Genomic DNA, 14,706 nt, shown 5'->3' on the forward strand with positions numbered 1-14,706 from the left:
ATCCAGTTGTTTGCATAGAGCCCCACCACAGTCCTCCCAACCTCCCAGCAGGTACCTGCAGACACTTCCCGCACATAGTAAAATACCCACCGGGAAACGCTCCTTGCCGATGACATTGTTCACTGGGACCTTAGTGCATGGGGGTCCTCTCATGATAGTATGTGACCTAGAGGGGAAACAGTGTCTACGTGGGCTTTATTTTCCTCCAGAAGTGACGGGTTGTAACCAGCTCCGTGTTTGTGTGTGTGTGTTAGGTTTGGAGGAGACCAGCCTGTCTACATCAACATCATTAGAGACCCCGTCAACCGGTTTTTATCTAACTATTTTTTCCGTCGATTTGGAGACTGGAGAGGGGAACAGAATCACATGATCCGCACCCCCAGCATGAGGCAGGAGGAGCGCTACCTGGTAAGTCCTGTCGCATCGGCAGAAGCGGTCCCTCCCCTGCCCCGGGCGCGCCCCTGGAGGCCGGGAAGCTCTCCTTCTCCTTCCCCATGGCATCCCCGTGGCATTTCCATGGCATTTCCATGGCACCCTCCTTGGGGATGAAGTTTTTGCCAGTGAAAGGCTAATTGTCCCAGATGACCCAGATCCTGATGAACATCTTCTCAAATGACTTTCTAATCTTGTTTTTTGCGGTTTGTCTTTAGTGCTAGGTTTTAGATCCTAGAGAAGAAACAGCCTTTCCTAGAGGATCCTGACAGGTGCTGTTGGCATTTAGATGTGTTTAAGAGTCTCTCTGAGAGGGTCACAAAGTGTTTTCCTGTGAGAGAGGGGTGTTTTCAGAGGAGACCCTGCAATTCCATAAACGATGTGGGGACACAAGGCTGACTGTTTACCGGTTGTCTGATGTCAAGTCCGGGTTCTTGCCACCACGGCACGACAGAGTCAGGCCGTCTTGGCAAAAACTATCTGATCTTTCTGGACCTTGTTTGGGGACCGCTCAGCTCCATGGGGATGTGAACTTTGACCCCACTAGCTGTTTCCATAGTGCAGAGTTGGGAACAAAAAACGGAAGGTCGAGTGATGCATCCTTCCGCCAACACCAGAGCCAAAGTACATTTCTCGCCTGCTTGTGACCTAGACTGACAAAAGCTTGCTGAGTAAAGAGGGGTCCGTGCACCTCTGTTCCCAGGGCAGGACAGTGGCGCAGAGCCTGAGCCCACTGCTACCAAGGCCACAGAGCGTCCTTATAGCTAAGGACGAGTGTCGTTACTCCCAGGTCCAGCCAATGACCAAACCTCTCTTAATTTTTAAAAATGTAATAAGAGTATGTGTTTGGAGGATGGGAGCATTTTGGATGATGTCACTTTCATGTCTTAAAATCCACGAGTGCAGTTGAGAAAACTGAGATGCACGAAGGTTTTGTCTTATCTTGTGCAAAACTCTCACTCACAGATGGGCCAAGACCAGAAACTAAGCCTCTTCCCTCACCATTCAGGATTTATTCAACTACCTAATGCTTTAATGAAATATTTTTAAAGCGGCTCTTACGCTTTTTTTGGAATTTTGATGGCAAAAACTCTAATCTTTTTCTTTAAACTATGTGTTATGAATATGGCTATATATTTTTTTCTCAGCAACAAATACATTTTCAGAGTATAGAACCCCTTACCAGTGATGTAGGCAGGCCAGGTCCCAGGACCCAGAGCGGAAGTCCCGCAGGACCAGCCAAGAGGGTCCTTGGCTTGACGCAAGATGGAAATCAAATGCGAGCCAGCAGGAGGTGAAAGCAGACTTCATTGAAGATCTGTAGGGAAAGAGATCTAGATGGAGCATCCGGGAGATTTGGAAAGGAAAGAGGGAGTCTTGTCTTTGCTTGGAGTCTGGGGCTTTTATTGGTAATTATGGTCTGGTGCATGTGTCGTCTCAGACCTCCAGGAACTGGTCGGAACAAGGACAGGGTCCAGGGGTCCTTCATCAGTCGCTCATTCCCCGAAGCCAGTGGTCCTGGCATGGAGATACCTAGCGCCAGGGGTCTGCAATAGGCACATGGTGCCCCTGTTCACTCCTTAGATACCATCTTTTGTGCTGGAAAACTCCAAAGATGTCATCATCCCTTTGTCCCTTGCAGGGAGGACATACATGAAGGTAAGGCATGTGTAGGGAGCGGGGGCAGGTCCTAGCAAGAATGGGAGCAGGAAAAGAAGCAAAGGGGAGAAAACCAGCCTTTTCTTTCATGGGGCCCCTGCAGTGGGTGACCTTGTGGTTCGTTCAGAGATCAGCAGGGAGAACAGTGTGGCTGGTGCAGAGTGAGGGGTGGGGCCTGGAGAGCGGCAGGAGGAGAATTCGGAGAAGTCAGGCTTGGAGACAACAGATCATGTATAGCCCAGTGAGTCACTCTACTTTCTCTAAGTGAGCTGAGAAATAACCTGAATGACCCCAAAGCCAACACACCTTATCAGTGATTCTTTCTCCCGAATCTCTGTGAGGAAGAAATCCCAGCAGGGGATATGTTATCCCATCAGCCCTCAGACATTCTCAGCAGTTCTCCACCATCTTTCTAGGGGTCAGGACCTCCCTCCGGCTCTAGACCTATGTCTGGCAGATCCCTGGACGCTTTCCCTGCAAGTCTCCCAAGGCTCCTGACACTCAAAGTGTCCACACGGCTCTATTGAAAATGGAGTTTGTGGGATGGTGACCTCAGAGTTACGCAGTGCACAAGCTACACAGCTATGTAGGGAGGTCCTGATGTTCTTCCTCTGTGCTCTCACAAAGTTCTGTGCTGGTGATGTTATTTTTCTGGGTAAGGTCTTGTCTTAACTTCTCTCCTGTCCTCCCAACATTCTATAAGCTCTTTCAGGACAGGATAGGATCAGAGTTCCATCTATGTCCCTGGCACCCAGAAGAGGGGCTGAAATATTGGAGGCCTAAGTAGCATTCTACTTACTAAAAAACAAACACATATTAATATGGAAGTTGAGGGCAGTTCTCTAGGTTTTTCTACCTTTCATGTTTTTGCCAACCTGGAAATCATTGCCGATAACATAAGTCTTCACACGTTCACACACACAGTAAGTCGTAATCATTCGCCAGAGAAGTTGTAAAAGGGAGAGAAAAAAATCATGGTTTAAATTAAAAAAAAAAAAAAAACACCAAACCCACAGAGTTATTGAAAGCTGCTAGTTGAGGCAAATCTATGTTTGAAGGGCAGGGAGCTGCTTTTATGGTGTGATTTGAGAGATTCTGGGGAAATTTCCCGGCCTGGAATTCTACCCTTAGAGATTTGCAGGGGCCCCTTTTCCCAGTGTAAGCGCCGTGTCCTGGGAAGGGCCTACGTCCGATGAGCTCATGTCATTCCTTGGCAGGGCCCCAGCAGGAGAACACTGGGTTACCCAAAACAGCAGAAGGAGAAATCAGGGGAGCCTGGAATAGAGAGGGGAGCCCAAGGGACACGTGACTCCTTCATGACCTGGCCCCAGCCTGACCCGGTTAGAATCTTTAATTGTTCAAAGGATAGTTTGTTTATTTGGAAAGAAGACAGTCTTTTGCCTTTTTTTTTTTTTTTTAATAGCTGAAACTTTTTATTTCATCTCCTTGGTCCATTAAACCCTTGAAATAAAACTGCCCCCTTTCAGAGCCTGTCCTCATTTTGGCAAGCCCAGGTGGTCAGTTGTTTGACTCAAAAGAGGGTGTTGTTTGTGTCTCGGTGGGGTGTAGGGCAGCTGTGAGGAGACCGCTGGCCCCTCTGCGAGGCCCTCCCCTGGGGGCGAGGGCCTGAGAGGGGGTGCACAGGGGGACCCCACACCCGAGGAGGCCGGCGGGGCAGGCCACCCCTGCGGGGCAGCGTGATAAGGCCCCTCCCTGAACACTGCACACACACAGAGTCACGGTGGCTGGCCCAAAAGGGGGCTACTGGTGTACCCACATTATTCCAGATCTCAGCGCTCAAAGCCACTTGCTTTATCCAGTTGCCAAAAATCAGGCAGTTCTGCTCCTGGCCCTGAGCCTTGCAGCGCTGCTTAGCATACAGCTGAGAGAGGGCCAGGGCCTCTGAGCCTGCTGAGCGGGTGAAATAATATCATCTTGTGATGCTGGGTGGTTTGGAAGAAAGTGGAAAAGGGTAAAGGGATCCTAGGATGTGCAGGGACCCTGGAGGGCATGAGGAAACTCTTGTTTCACAGGCGTAGGAATGGGGCCTGGGTCTAGGGGTGGGTCAGAGGCCCCGCCAGGAGTAGAAGCCTGGCCTCAGCTCCACGACTATATTGTTGGATTGCTGGGACCTTATGTTTTACTTCCTGCATAGTAAAGGGAGAAGAGGACTGGGCTGGGCCAAGTCCTATGCTTTTTGAGCAAAATCATTTTGTCTGACACATCTTTACAAAGACACAGCCGTTATAACGTTTTTTCCCCCCCAAAATATTCAAGCATCTTATAGCTAGTTCCCATATTTTCTGGAAGCAATTAGATTTTCTAGAAGTTTCTATTTCCAAACCATGCTTCACTTGTATTCACCAAAAAATAATTTTAAAATAAATTATTGCTAGAACGGATACAAATTCAACTTCTAGCAGCCATGCCGTGAAAAGGCACTTCTCTTGGGCTCATTTCTCTTTGTCCAGATCCAGAAACTTGGCTGCCCAGGGCAGAGGTGGCTGCCTTCGTTTTTGGTTTTAGAATCATAAGGTGAGCCAGAGCTGAGCACAGGCTCACTGGGGTACATCCCAGCACAGGAGACTCTTCTCCAGCTGGAGTCCAGGCTCCTTTATTTCCAAGGCAAGGAGATACCTGGCACCAGGGACATCGTTAATGAAAGAATGAAGGCTGCTAATGAAAAGCAACTATTGTGATTGACAAGCGAGGGAGAGCATCTCAGGCCTGCAGAAGCCACTCCCTTTTCCAGTTGCTGAATTTCCCTGCAAATGGATTTCTTGCCCTGGCATTTCCACTCAGTTATATGTGTGCGATTTCTGCTTGCTGTTTGCCTTAAAACCTGGCCCTAGGAAGTTTCATGGTAAAATGTTCTGCAGAGATACCAGTTTGCACTTTCAAGCTCCCAAGAATGTCAAGTTGGCCTCCTGACTCAAACTTATTGCAAATGCACTAGGCGACCCTTCCACGAGATGATCCTCCATTTGAGGAGCCGGGAGAGGAGGAGATTTTCCCAGGGAGGAAACTGCCTCTGTGATAGTGTTTATTCGGCTTGGCTGTAAAACAGGGAAAGTAATGCATGTTTAAAAAAAAAAAAAAAGATGCATAATTTACAGCTTCTTAATTCATAAAGAATTCAGTGAATCATGTTGGCCCCATTGGATTCTGGAGAAGTCTGAAAACTGGCCAGCGTCAGCAAAGGTTTTCAGAAAGCTATGCATTTTAATCTGCTTGAAAGTTTTGGACTCTGAACGTCCTTTAGCTTTGGAAATGTATATCTGAAATACTCACTTCTGGAAATTTCCACTCTGTCCTGACCAGCTGAGGCTGTCCTGTGAATGAAACCTCAGGCTTTGCCTCTGTCTCTAAAGCATCCTTTTCCTTAACAAAAGAAAACAAATAAGGGATTTGGATGATCTGCTTTTTAAGTATTTCGATAAATATGTCCTCCTAATTTTTAAAAGTAGAAAAGTAATACTCCGTCTCCAACTAGTTCAGATTTGGCTTACGATTGTGGCTGGAGATAGCAGCCTCGCTGGGTGACCGAGCCAGTGATTAAGCCTCTGTGAACCTTACTTTTCTCATCTCTACGATGGGGACATCTTGCCCCCCTTTGCCTGTATCACAGGGTTGTTGGGAGAATAAACTAAGCATTCTACACAGAAGCGCTCTGATGGCTGAAAATCTCCAAAACATGTTTAAGCACCGGTGCTTTCATTCCCCTGGCTCTCTTCGTGGCTCCCCAAGACCTAAAGAGACTATTTCTCCTGCAGACAGGGGCTCCTGTTCTCATGCGGCTCAGGCCGTGCTGGGCCGTGTCCTGAACCGTGAGGTCCACCTCTGCCAAGGTCTCAAATGGCCCCACTAGGCCCCTTCCCCCGGGAATCTGTTTCTAAGGAAACTGCTTCTCTTTGTGTTCCCAACAGCTGAGGACACGTTCTGATCCCAGCCCACTGGCGTAGATCTGTCCCGTGTTTATTTGCTTGGAAACCTAAGCAGCTGCGGGCACAGGGCTGTAAGTCAAGGAGCAACATACCGCCGGCCCCTAAGGCACGGAGAGGAAAGGTGTGCCGGGACCAAAGGCTCTCACGTGCCGTCGGAGCCGCCCAAAGGACAGAGGAGTCCCCGCTCGAGAGAAGTGTTCTTGAATCCCGTTTGTCCTGAGGTGTGTCAAGAGCGGTCCCAGGCACTGTTAGAGCCAAAGCCACGTGCGGGGTTCAGCAGTACGTGGAGTGCCCCCGGGAGCCACCAGCAAACAGACGATGCTGTTGGGGGCGCCTGGGTGGCTCAGTTGTTAAGCGTCTGCCTTCGGCTCAGGTCATGATCTCAGGGTCCTGGGATCGAGCCCCGCATCGGGCTCCCTGCTCGGCGGGAAGCCTGCTTCTCCCTCTCTCACTCCCCCTGCTTGTGTTCCCTCTCTCGCTGTGTCTCTCTCTGTCAAATAAATAAACAAAATCTTAAAAAAACAAAAAACAAAAAAACAACGATGGTGAGCGCAGGAGGAAGAGAGGCGGGAGAGTTGAAAACAAGGATGGGTCTTGGAGAAAAGGCTGGCTAGGAGCCTTGGGAGGGGCCGGCAGAAAACCCCCAGCTGCTGCTCGAGATGCCACCAAATAGCCCCCGCCCTGCACGTGGTGTCGTGGGTTAGCTCACTCATCCTCCAGCACCCCCTGGGGTAGGTATTAGCGCCCACCCCTCGGCCCCCTTTTACAGGCTCAGAACGCCAGCCCCGAGAGGCTACGTGGACAGGGTCAACCTCCGAATGCGAGGCAGTTGCATTAGGCCACGTGGGTTACAAAGAACTCAGATCCACCCGGGTTGCCTTGGGACAGGGGCCGGGGGAGCAGAAACGTGAGAGTAATTACGAAGATGTGTCTGGTGATGAGGACAGAAGGACGGCCACGGCCAGCAAAGGCCAGGAGGTGCCATGCAGAGCCTGGCCCGTGGGAAGGGCAAGGGGCAGAGTGGAGGCCAGAGGGAGACTCACAGAGGGAGACTAGGAGGGGCTCAGAATTGGAGCAAGGTCTAGCCACCCCGTTACGTCGGCGCCAGGCTGCCCGGGGGTTGCCAGCTCCCTGATCAGCCGCTTGCTCTCCTCTCCCCAGGGTCACTGGCCTCGTCCGCTGTTCCCACAGTAGTGCCTGGTGTTTCTCTTTAGCTCACACCCCAGGCCCTGAGTGACCCTGATTTATCCAGTTGGTCACTCCGTCTGGTCGCATCCTACGTCATGTTCAGCTGCCCCTGACCCAAGTCTCCTCTCTGCTCTGGTCAAGGGGGTCGTCAGATGTGGGGGGCAGGATGGAGCCTGTACATTAGCTTCCCATTGCCGCTGTGACAATTTACCACATACTTAGCAGCTTCAACAACAGAAATTTCGGATGTTACATTTCTGTGGGTCAGAAGTCTGACAGATCTCACTAGGCTAAAATCAAGGTGTTGGCAGGGCTGCTTTCCATTTTGGAGGTTCAAAGGGAAGACTCACTTCTAGTTCATTTGGGGTGGGCAGAATCCATATCCTGTGGTTGTAAGATTGAGATCCCCTTTTCTTGCTAGGGATCCAATGAGCACCATGCCCATTTTCTAGAGGCATCTACGTTCCTTAAAATGTGATCCCCTTTTTCCCCCTTCAAGGCAACCAGTGGTGAGTTGGGTCCCTCACCTGCTGCAAATCTCTCTTCCTCCTCCCACCTCATTCCTTTAACCCAGCTGAGGAGGGTTCTTCACTTTGAAGGGTTCATGTGATTATATTGCGCTCACCCAGAGAATCCAGAGTAATCTCCCCATCTCAAGGACTGTAATCTTAATTGCATCCACAGAGTCCTTTTTTGCTATGTAAGATACCATACTCACAGGTCCCAGGGATTACGATATGGACATCTTCAGGGCCTCTTATTCTGCCTGTTACAGAGTCGCCAAGGACTGCAGGTCCTGAGGGGCCTGTGGAGGTGATGTGAGCTTGACAAACATTTAAAGCTCGACTCGTCCCATCCATAGGTGGGGGCTCACATCTGCTTTGCCCTACGGCATGCCACCATGCAGTGGCACCACACGATAGCCTCCTTGCTTCTGGTCTGCAAAACCAAGAGTCCAGTCATACCTTTTGGTGGTTTCTCCTTCTGCTAGTGACTCACCCATCCGTCCATCTATCTGTTCATTCGTCATTCATTATTCAATAAACATTGATAGTACTTTCTGTATGTCAGGCACAATAATAGAAACTGGAGGTAAAATATTGAGCAAAAATAGACTCTGTGTCTATCCTCATAGAGCTCAGAGTCCTATAAGTGAGACGGGCATTAATCCCCAAACCACACAAATGCATGTGAAGTAGTAACTGCATCACATCCTATAATGCAGAGACATGTCACCATCCAGGCATAGAATGGGACACTGGGCATGTCTGGAGGTCAGAGAAATGATGGTTGAAATAAGACCTGAAGGGAAAGAGGAGAAGAACATCCAGATATAGAAACCAACGCTTGCAATGGTCCTGCGGCAGGAGGGAGCACAGAAAGCTGAGGGGGAGAACGAGGGAAGCTGGAGCAGTGGGAGCACAGGGAGGAAAGAGAAAGCTGAGTCCAGTAATGTGGGCAGGCGGGGGTCAGGCCCTGTTAAAGAGCACTGGGAAGACACTCAGGATTTAGAGCAAGGGAGGCATGTTTACATGGGATCCTGACACTTTCGCATTTTGAAAAAAAAAAGAGGCTACAAAATACAAAACAGAGAAGGACTCCAAGCATATGTAGGTAGACCAGTTAGTTCAAGGTTAAGTGTACAGATCTAATTGAGAGATAAATCAAGGAGCGAGAGAGTATTACGGAGTACTGACCATGCACAAGGAGCAGTCCGGTTTGGAGCAGGGGTGGTGATGGAGGAGCATTTACAAACAAGTGTAAAACTCCTCACTGTCCTTCCAGTTGTTAACTGCCTGGCTAGCAACAGAAGAACCAAGCTTGAAAACCTTACCGCCAGCAAGGAGAGAGGTAACAGCTCAGTGCAGCAGCGCAGAAATTGTCACTGGCTGGGATGTGTTTAATTAGCAAAAGAATAATGCAGAGGCAGAGGCAGAATTCAGGTGAGGAAGATAATCAGGGAGAGTCGGGGTCCTTGCGGGGAGGCTTCCTAGCCCAGGTGGGAGCTCAGTCTTCAAGGATGGACGTAGATTAAGGAGGGGTAAGGGTCAAGAGGACCAGAGGAGTGGAGTGTCTGTGCAAAAGCCTGAGAGCCTGAAGCTTGCTCTTTGGTGAGCTGCACAGCTTGGCTGGAGCAGAGGGTTTCGGGAGGTGAGGAGCTTTGGGACGGATGAAGCAATTCTCCAGATGGCCCTGAGCCGGGGAAGCAGCATGCTTTCCTGATGGAAGGTCCCAACAGGAGCATCAAACCCAGGGGCTGCCCAAGCACAGCCAGGTGCATCCGCTGGCCACCTGTCAGCTGAGCTCATCTGCTCCTGACCCCGCCCCTCACTGTGAGTCAGTGGCCCCTGCAGCTGTCTCTGCGCTGGGGGCTCAGCTCTGCACCCCTGCTGGGCCAGTTGGCTCAGATTCACAAAGGTGATGGTTCTCAGCCTGGCCACGCATTGGAATCACCTGGGGGGCTTTAAAAACCACTGATGCCTGCCTCCCACACCCAGCAGTGCTGGCTTAATTGATCTGGAGTGCAGCCTGGGCTTTGGGATTTGTTGAAAGCTCTGGAAGTGATGCCAACATGTAGCTAAGGTTGAGAACTATGGAAGGATAACAGCACATCCACCCATTCTGGGCTGTATTAGCAGGAGCTCTTCTCGCCGAGAGACGCATCTCCTGAGTATCTTCTGGAGTCTTACTTTCTGTATCCTCCGCCCATTTGAAAAAGCTATATTTGCCTTCCCCTCAGAAATGTGCCTACTTGTAAGGCTTTGAACTGGCATGTGCAAATAAATGTCATTAAAGAAGTCTGATGGTATAGTGCAAGGTTTGTTGTATTTATGTATGCTTGCGCATGTGTTGTCAGACTTTCTTCTAAATCGAAGTGGGTAATATTTATTATACAGAAGCCAAAGAGTAAATTCTATGTACATTTAAGATCTCACTTTGCAGAGCCCTGCTTTAGGCAGTAAAACAGAGAGTGAGCACTCTGATGAATAAAATATTTTATCAGGAGGACATCTCCACTGCCACTTCTTCAAAGCAACATGTATCACTCTTTAAATGCCAGCCAGTTTATACAAATACATATACATGCTAAGTAAAAAGACATGGGTTAATAGAACTACACTTTAAATGCCGAACTACACTTTAAGTGTTCTTTAAAATAATGCGCCCTCATGGCGCTTGCTATTCAAAGGAGTTATGGGGTGAAGTTTTATTATAAAGTAAAAAAACTAACGGCTCAGTTGATCTGTGTTAAAATTTAGAATTTCATACCCTGCATTTGTTTTTCAGAACCTGGCACACCTCTATAGTTGTCCTCAATTTGCTTTGCCAAATTGTAATGTTTTTTCCTCTGCCCCTTCGTTTCCCATACACAGCATAAATTCCCCAAAGGCGGGATGACCTCCAAACGTGTTCTTAAAAATATTTTGCCAAGTCTGAAGACAGACAGGAAGAGTAAAAGTGTAAAACATCTAAGAGATTTATTGGAATCTCAGCTCGAATCCTAATCGCAAGTACTTATGAAAATGTCAATACTAACATGAAATAGCTGGCATTTTTTCTAATAAATGTAAATTGCATTAGATGGTGCATAATTGGAAAAATGCTTGCTTTGCTTGGGCTCACTCAAAACAAGCCCCAGAATTTGTTAGCGGCAGGGCCTGGCCCTCTGGAAATATAAGGACAAATACTTTTGACTGCAAGGAGGTTAGAAACTAAGAAGATGGCCTGGCTGACCATTTGGCACCATATCCAGACCCTCTTTCTAAAGCATGGGGCGTGATGTAGATGTTAGCATGAGTATATTCTTAAAAAGAGGTGGCTGCATCTGGCTCTTGGTTTTGGCTCAGGTCATGATCTCAGGGTTGTGAGATCAAGCCCTGTGTCAGGCTTCACACTCAGCACGGAGTCGGCCTGAGACTCTCTCTCCCTCTCCTCTGCCCCTCCCCACTGCGCTCAAGCACGCATGCACACGCTCTCTCTCTCTCTCAAATAAACAAATAAATCTTAGAAACGAAAAAGAGGTAGCTAGATAGGAACTGAGGAGTGGGGAGTCAAGAGCATGCTAAGTGCCTTGGAGCTTCAGGGCCATCTTCAGTAGACCAGGTATAACAGATGGTTGATCTCCTGAAATGCAACAGGAAGTTATAGAATAAATACTCATGCCTGGAAATTGTGATGGTCTTAGCTCTAACTAGTTTTGCAGAACACACTTAACAAACTACTTCAGTTCCCTTTTATGATTAACTAATGAGGGTCCCAGACAGAGTAGAACTGATACCAGCAAATGTGACTTGATGGGAATTTAAGAGGAAGTTTGATCTTATCCCACATGATATTTGCATTGATCTTCTAGGAACGCAGCCAGGAATGAATGGGACAGTTGGCGAGTGAACTGGCGATAAAATTATGCAACCTGTAGGCACAGACCACTTTTTCTCTGACCCTAAGCTCATGAATATATTCGTGGTTGAATGAAAGAACATTAACCAAAGCCTACTCAACTTCGTGATAAAGAAAGCTTTTTAAAAATGGCTCTGCATTTTCTTTGACAAAGTAAAAAGACAATGGAGTTGTATCGACATTCAGCTTAGTGTTTCTGTACTCATCTCCTTTTGCATTAAAGAGGAAGTAACACTGATAGGAATTTATAGTAAGATGACTGCCCCTTTGCCACCTGCGGAGTTCTAAACACTCACATCCAGTTTTTGAAATAAACTCACCTCTCGGATGAGCCTTGTGAAAGAATCAGCAGATGTATAAAAGAAGGCTATCAATTTTTTTTAAGAATTTTATTTATTCATTTGAGAGAGAAAGCAAGAGACAGAGTGCAAGCAGGGGGGAGGGGCAGAGGAGAGGGAGAAGCAGACTCCCCGCTGAGCAGGGAGCCCGCCACGGGGCTCGATCCCAGGACCCTGAGATCATGACCTGAGCCTAAGGCAGACACTTAACCGACTGAACCACCCAGGCACCCCGAAAAGTTATCAATTTCAACAAGAGATGGAGGAATCTTTGATGACGATAAAATCTCAGATATAAATTATGACATTCTCTAGCTGACCACTATTTTTTTTTTAAAGACTTTATTTATTTATTTGAGAGAGAGAATGAGATAGAGAGAGCATGAGACGGGGGAGGGTCAGAAGGAGAAGCAGACTCCCTGCCGAGCAGGGAGCCCGATGTGGGACTCAATCCTGGGACTCCAGGATCATGACCTGAGCCGAAGGCAGTCGCTTAACCAACTGAGCCACCCAGGCGCCCCTCTAGCTGACCACTATTAACAAGAACCATGTGAGATTACAAAGGTGACCTAATCCAAGACAATAAGATTAACCTCAACCAACTTTGATGGCTGCTGATCCTTATCTCCCCAGGAATTATTACTTGGTGTGGATTATATTTATTTTTTTATTTACTAATGTGTATTGCTTCTTAATTCCTTCTAATTATTTCATGGTTGTATATGTCTTATATTTTAAACTAAACTGTAATTTTAATTAAAAATGGACTAGGTGATAGGACATAATCTCCTCTTTTAATCTTAGCACCCATCACAGCTCTGTGGCCAAAACCCAACTTAACTTTCAGTACATACTTAATAACAGATACAAATGTACAAGGAGTTTGTCTCTCTTCTCCACTTGCATGTGAAACTTCAGCGCATTTTGAACACCTACAATGTGCCAGGCACTGTGATGGCAAGACGGCAAGCTGTAGTAAGACGGGCATCTGTTCCTACTTCCTGCCTCTACCACACACAAAGAAACCCTGTATTCCACTATTAGTGAGTGATACTCCTATCTTTCCATTCACCCAGACAAGGAACTCTGGAGTCATCCCTGCCTGCTTTCTTCCCCTGACCCCCCAACCCATGCACAATTAGACACCAACTTAGTCTGCAGTCCTTGTGAAAGCAGAGCCTGAGGCAAGGGCTTGGGTGAAGGGTGTGGGAATTTGGACAAAGATCCAGGGAATAGGCATGAGGTACTGGAGAGGGAAACAGGGAAGGCCAGTACAAGGGTGTGTCCTCACATTGGTCACTCCTTTGGAAACCAAGGAGTGGTTGGGGAAGAACAAGGGGAGCATTTACCCACTGATTTCATCCTTTGTTGTCAAGTTTGCCCCTTAACTCCCTCATATCTGGGCTCTGCACACGTGAGTGCCAGGTGGGTTCCTGTGGACGTAGCACTGAGAACAGAAAGCAAGGGATGTGTCGAGCTGCCGAGGCAGAGTTGCTCTTGTGTGAATCTGTGGCTACTGCAATGGCTATAGTAAAAAGTGACCATGAGGATGGGAGGTGGGGTGCAAGAGTGTCCAGTTCCCCTGCCAAGCCTGTTGGTTCTTCCTCCTTGACTTCCTTTGGATCAGCCTCCATCAGGGGTCATTCAGTAAACTCCCATCATTTCTCATCTGGATATCTGCAAAAGCCTCATGGGCTCAATCAACCTGTCTCTGGTTCATCTTCTCCCAATCCACAGTCATAACACCCAGTGTGCAAATCTGACATCATCATTCCCCTACTTACAACTCTTCCAGGTCTTTCTGCTCCCTAGATGTAAGGGATTTTATACCCATCAATAATATTATAATATTACCATTATTGTTTAATCAATATGCATCGCAACTGCATGTGAATCAACAATCATGTCAATAAAAAACTTCAATAGATAAAAGCATCACAAACCAATAGAGAAGGGATAGGTTAATCAGTACATAGTAAGGGAAAAAAAGGACATGAGAATGAGCCAGTTCTGAGAAGAGGATGCAAGAAGCATGGTTTGATTAGCATTTATTCGGGAAAGCAAGAAGTCAAAGTTGGATTGGCACAAATTAGTGAGAGTCTTGAAAATCAGAGGAAGGACTTTAGTATTCATCACAGAAGGCAGGAGCACCAAGCTTCTTGAGCAAGAAAGTAAATAACATGGTATAAAACGCCATTTCTAAGTTGTATGCTACACTTAGAAAGACTTTCTTCACCCTGAAGCGATTAAAAAAAAAAAATTCTCCATGGGGTCTTCCAGGGTTTTTATTATAATTCATATTATTTAAATTAAAATCTTTGATTTATCTGAAACTTACCCTGCTGTCAGGTGTAACATATCAATCCAGTATCTTTTTCCCTCCCAGAGAGCTAACAAATTATCCCAACAACTTTTATAGAATAATTTGTCTTTTCCACACTGAAGTGTCACTTTTAGCATATAATAAATTCTGGTTTTTGGAGGGACCTATTTTTTGACTTTTAATCTTGGTTCCTTCATCTGTGTCTTTAAGTACAGTAGTACACTGTTATATATCTAATCTCTTCTCATTAATCTTTTCCCCCAACCATCCTAGCTCTTTGTCTTTGTTAATTTTTCCATAGGAACTTCCAGATCCCCTTGTTCAGCTCCCCTCTTCTTCACATATATACCCAGAAAACCCTATTGTTACTTATTGGATTTACATTAAGTTTTAGGTTAACATATAGAGAATTGACATCTTT

At 47.2% G+C, this 14,706-nt stretch overlaps 1 protein-coding gene across 2 annotated transcripts in view; it reads left to right on the top strand.

The window, feature by feature from the left end:
- The window catches only part of UST (uronyl 2-sulfotransferase), a 331,118-nt gene that overhangs the window by 194,835 nt on the left and 121,577 nt on the right, over positions 1–14,706 (top strand). For both annotated transcript variants that reach the window (XM_034990976.1, XM_034990975.1), the window contains exon 5: positions 255–408. In XM_034990976.1, coding sequence (XP_034846867.1) covers positions 255–408 — 154 coding nt within the window. The remainder of the gene's footprint in view (positions 1–254; positions 409–14,706) is intronic.

This window comes from Mirounga leonina, unplaced genomic scaffold (assembly GCF_011800145.1).
Source record: "Mirounga leonina isolate KUSES-001 unplaced genomic scaffold, KU_Mleo_1.0 Mir_53, whole genome shotgun sequence".
NCBI lineage: Eukaryota > Metazoa > Chordata > Mammalia > Carnivora > Phocidae > Mirounga > Mirounga leonina.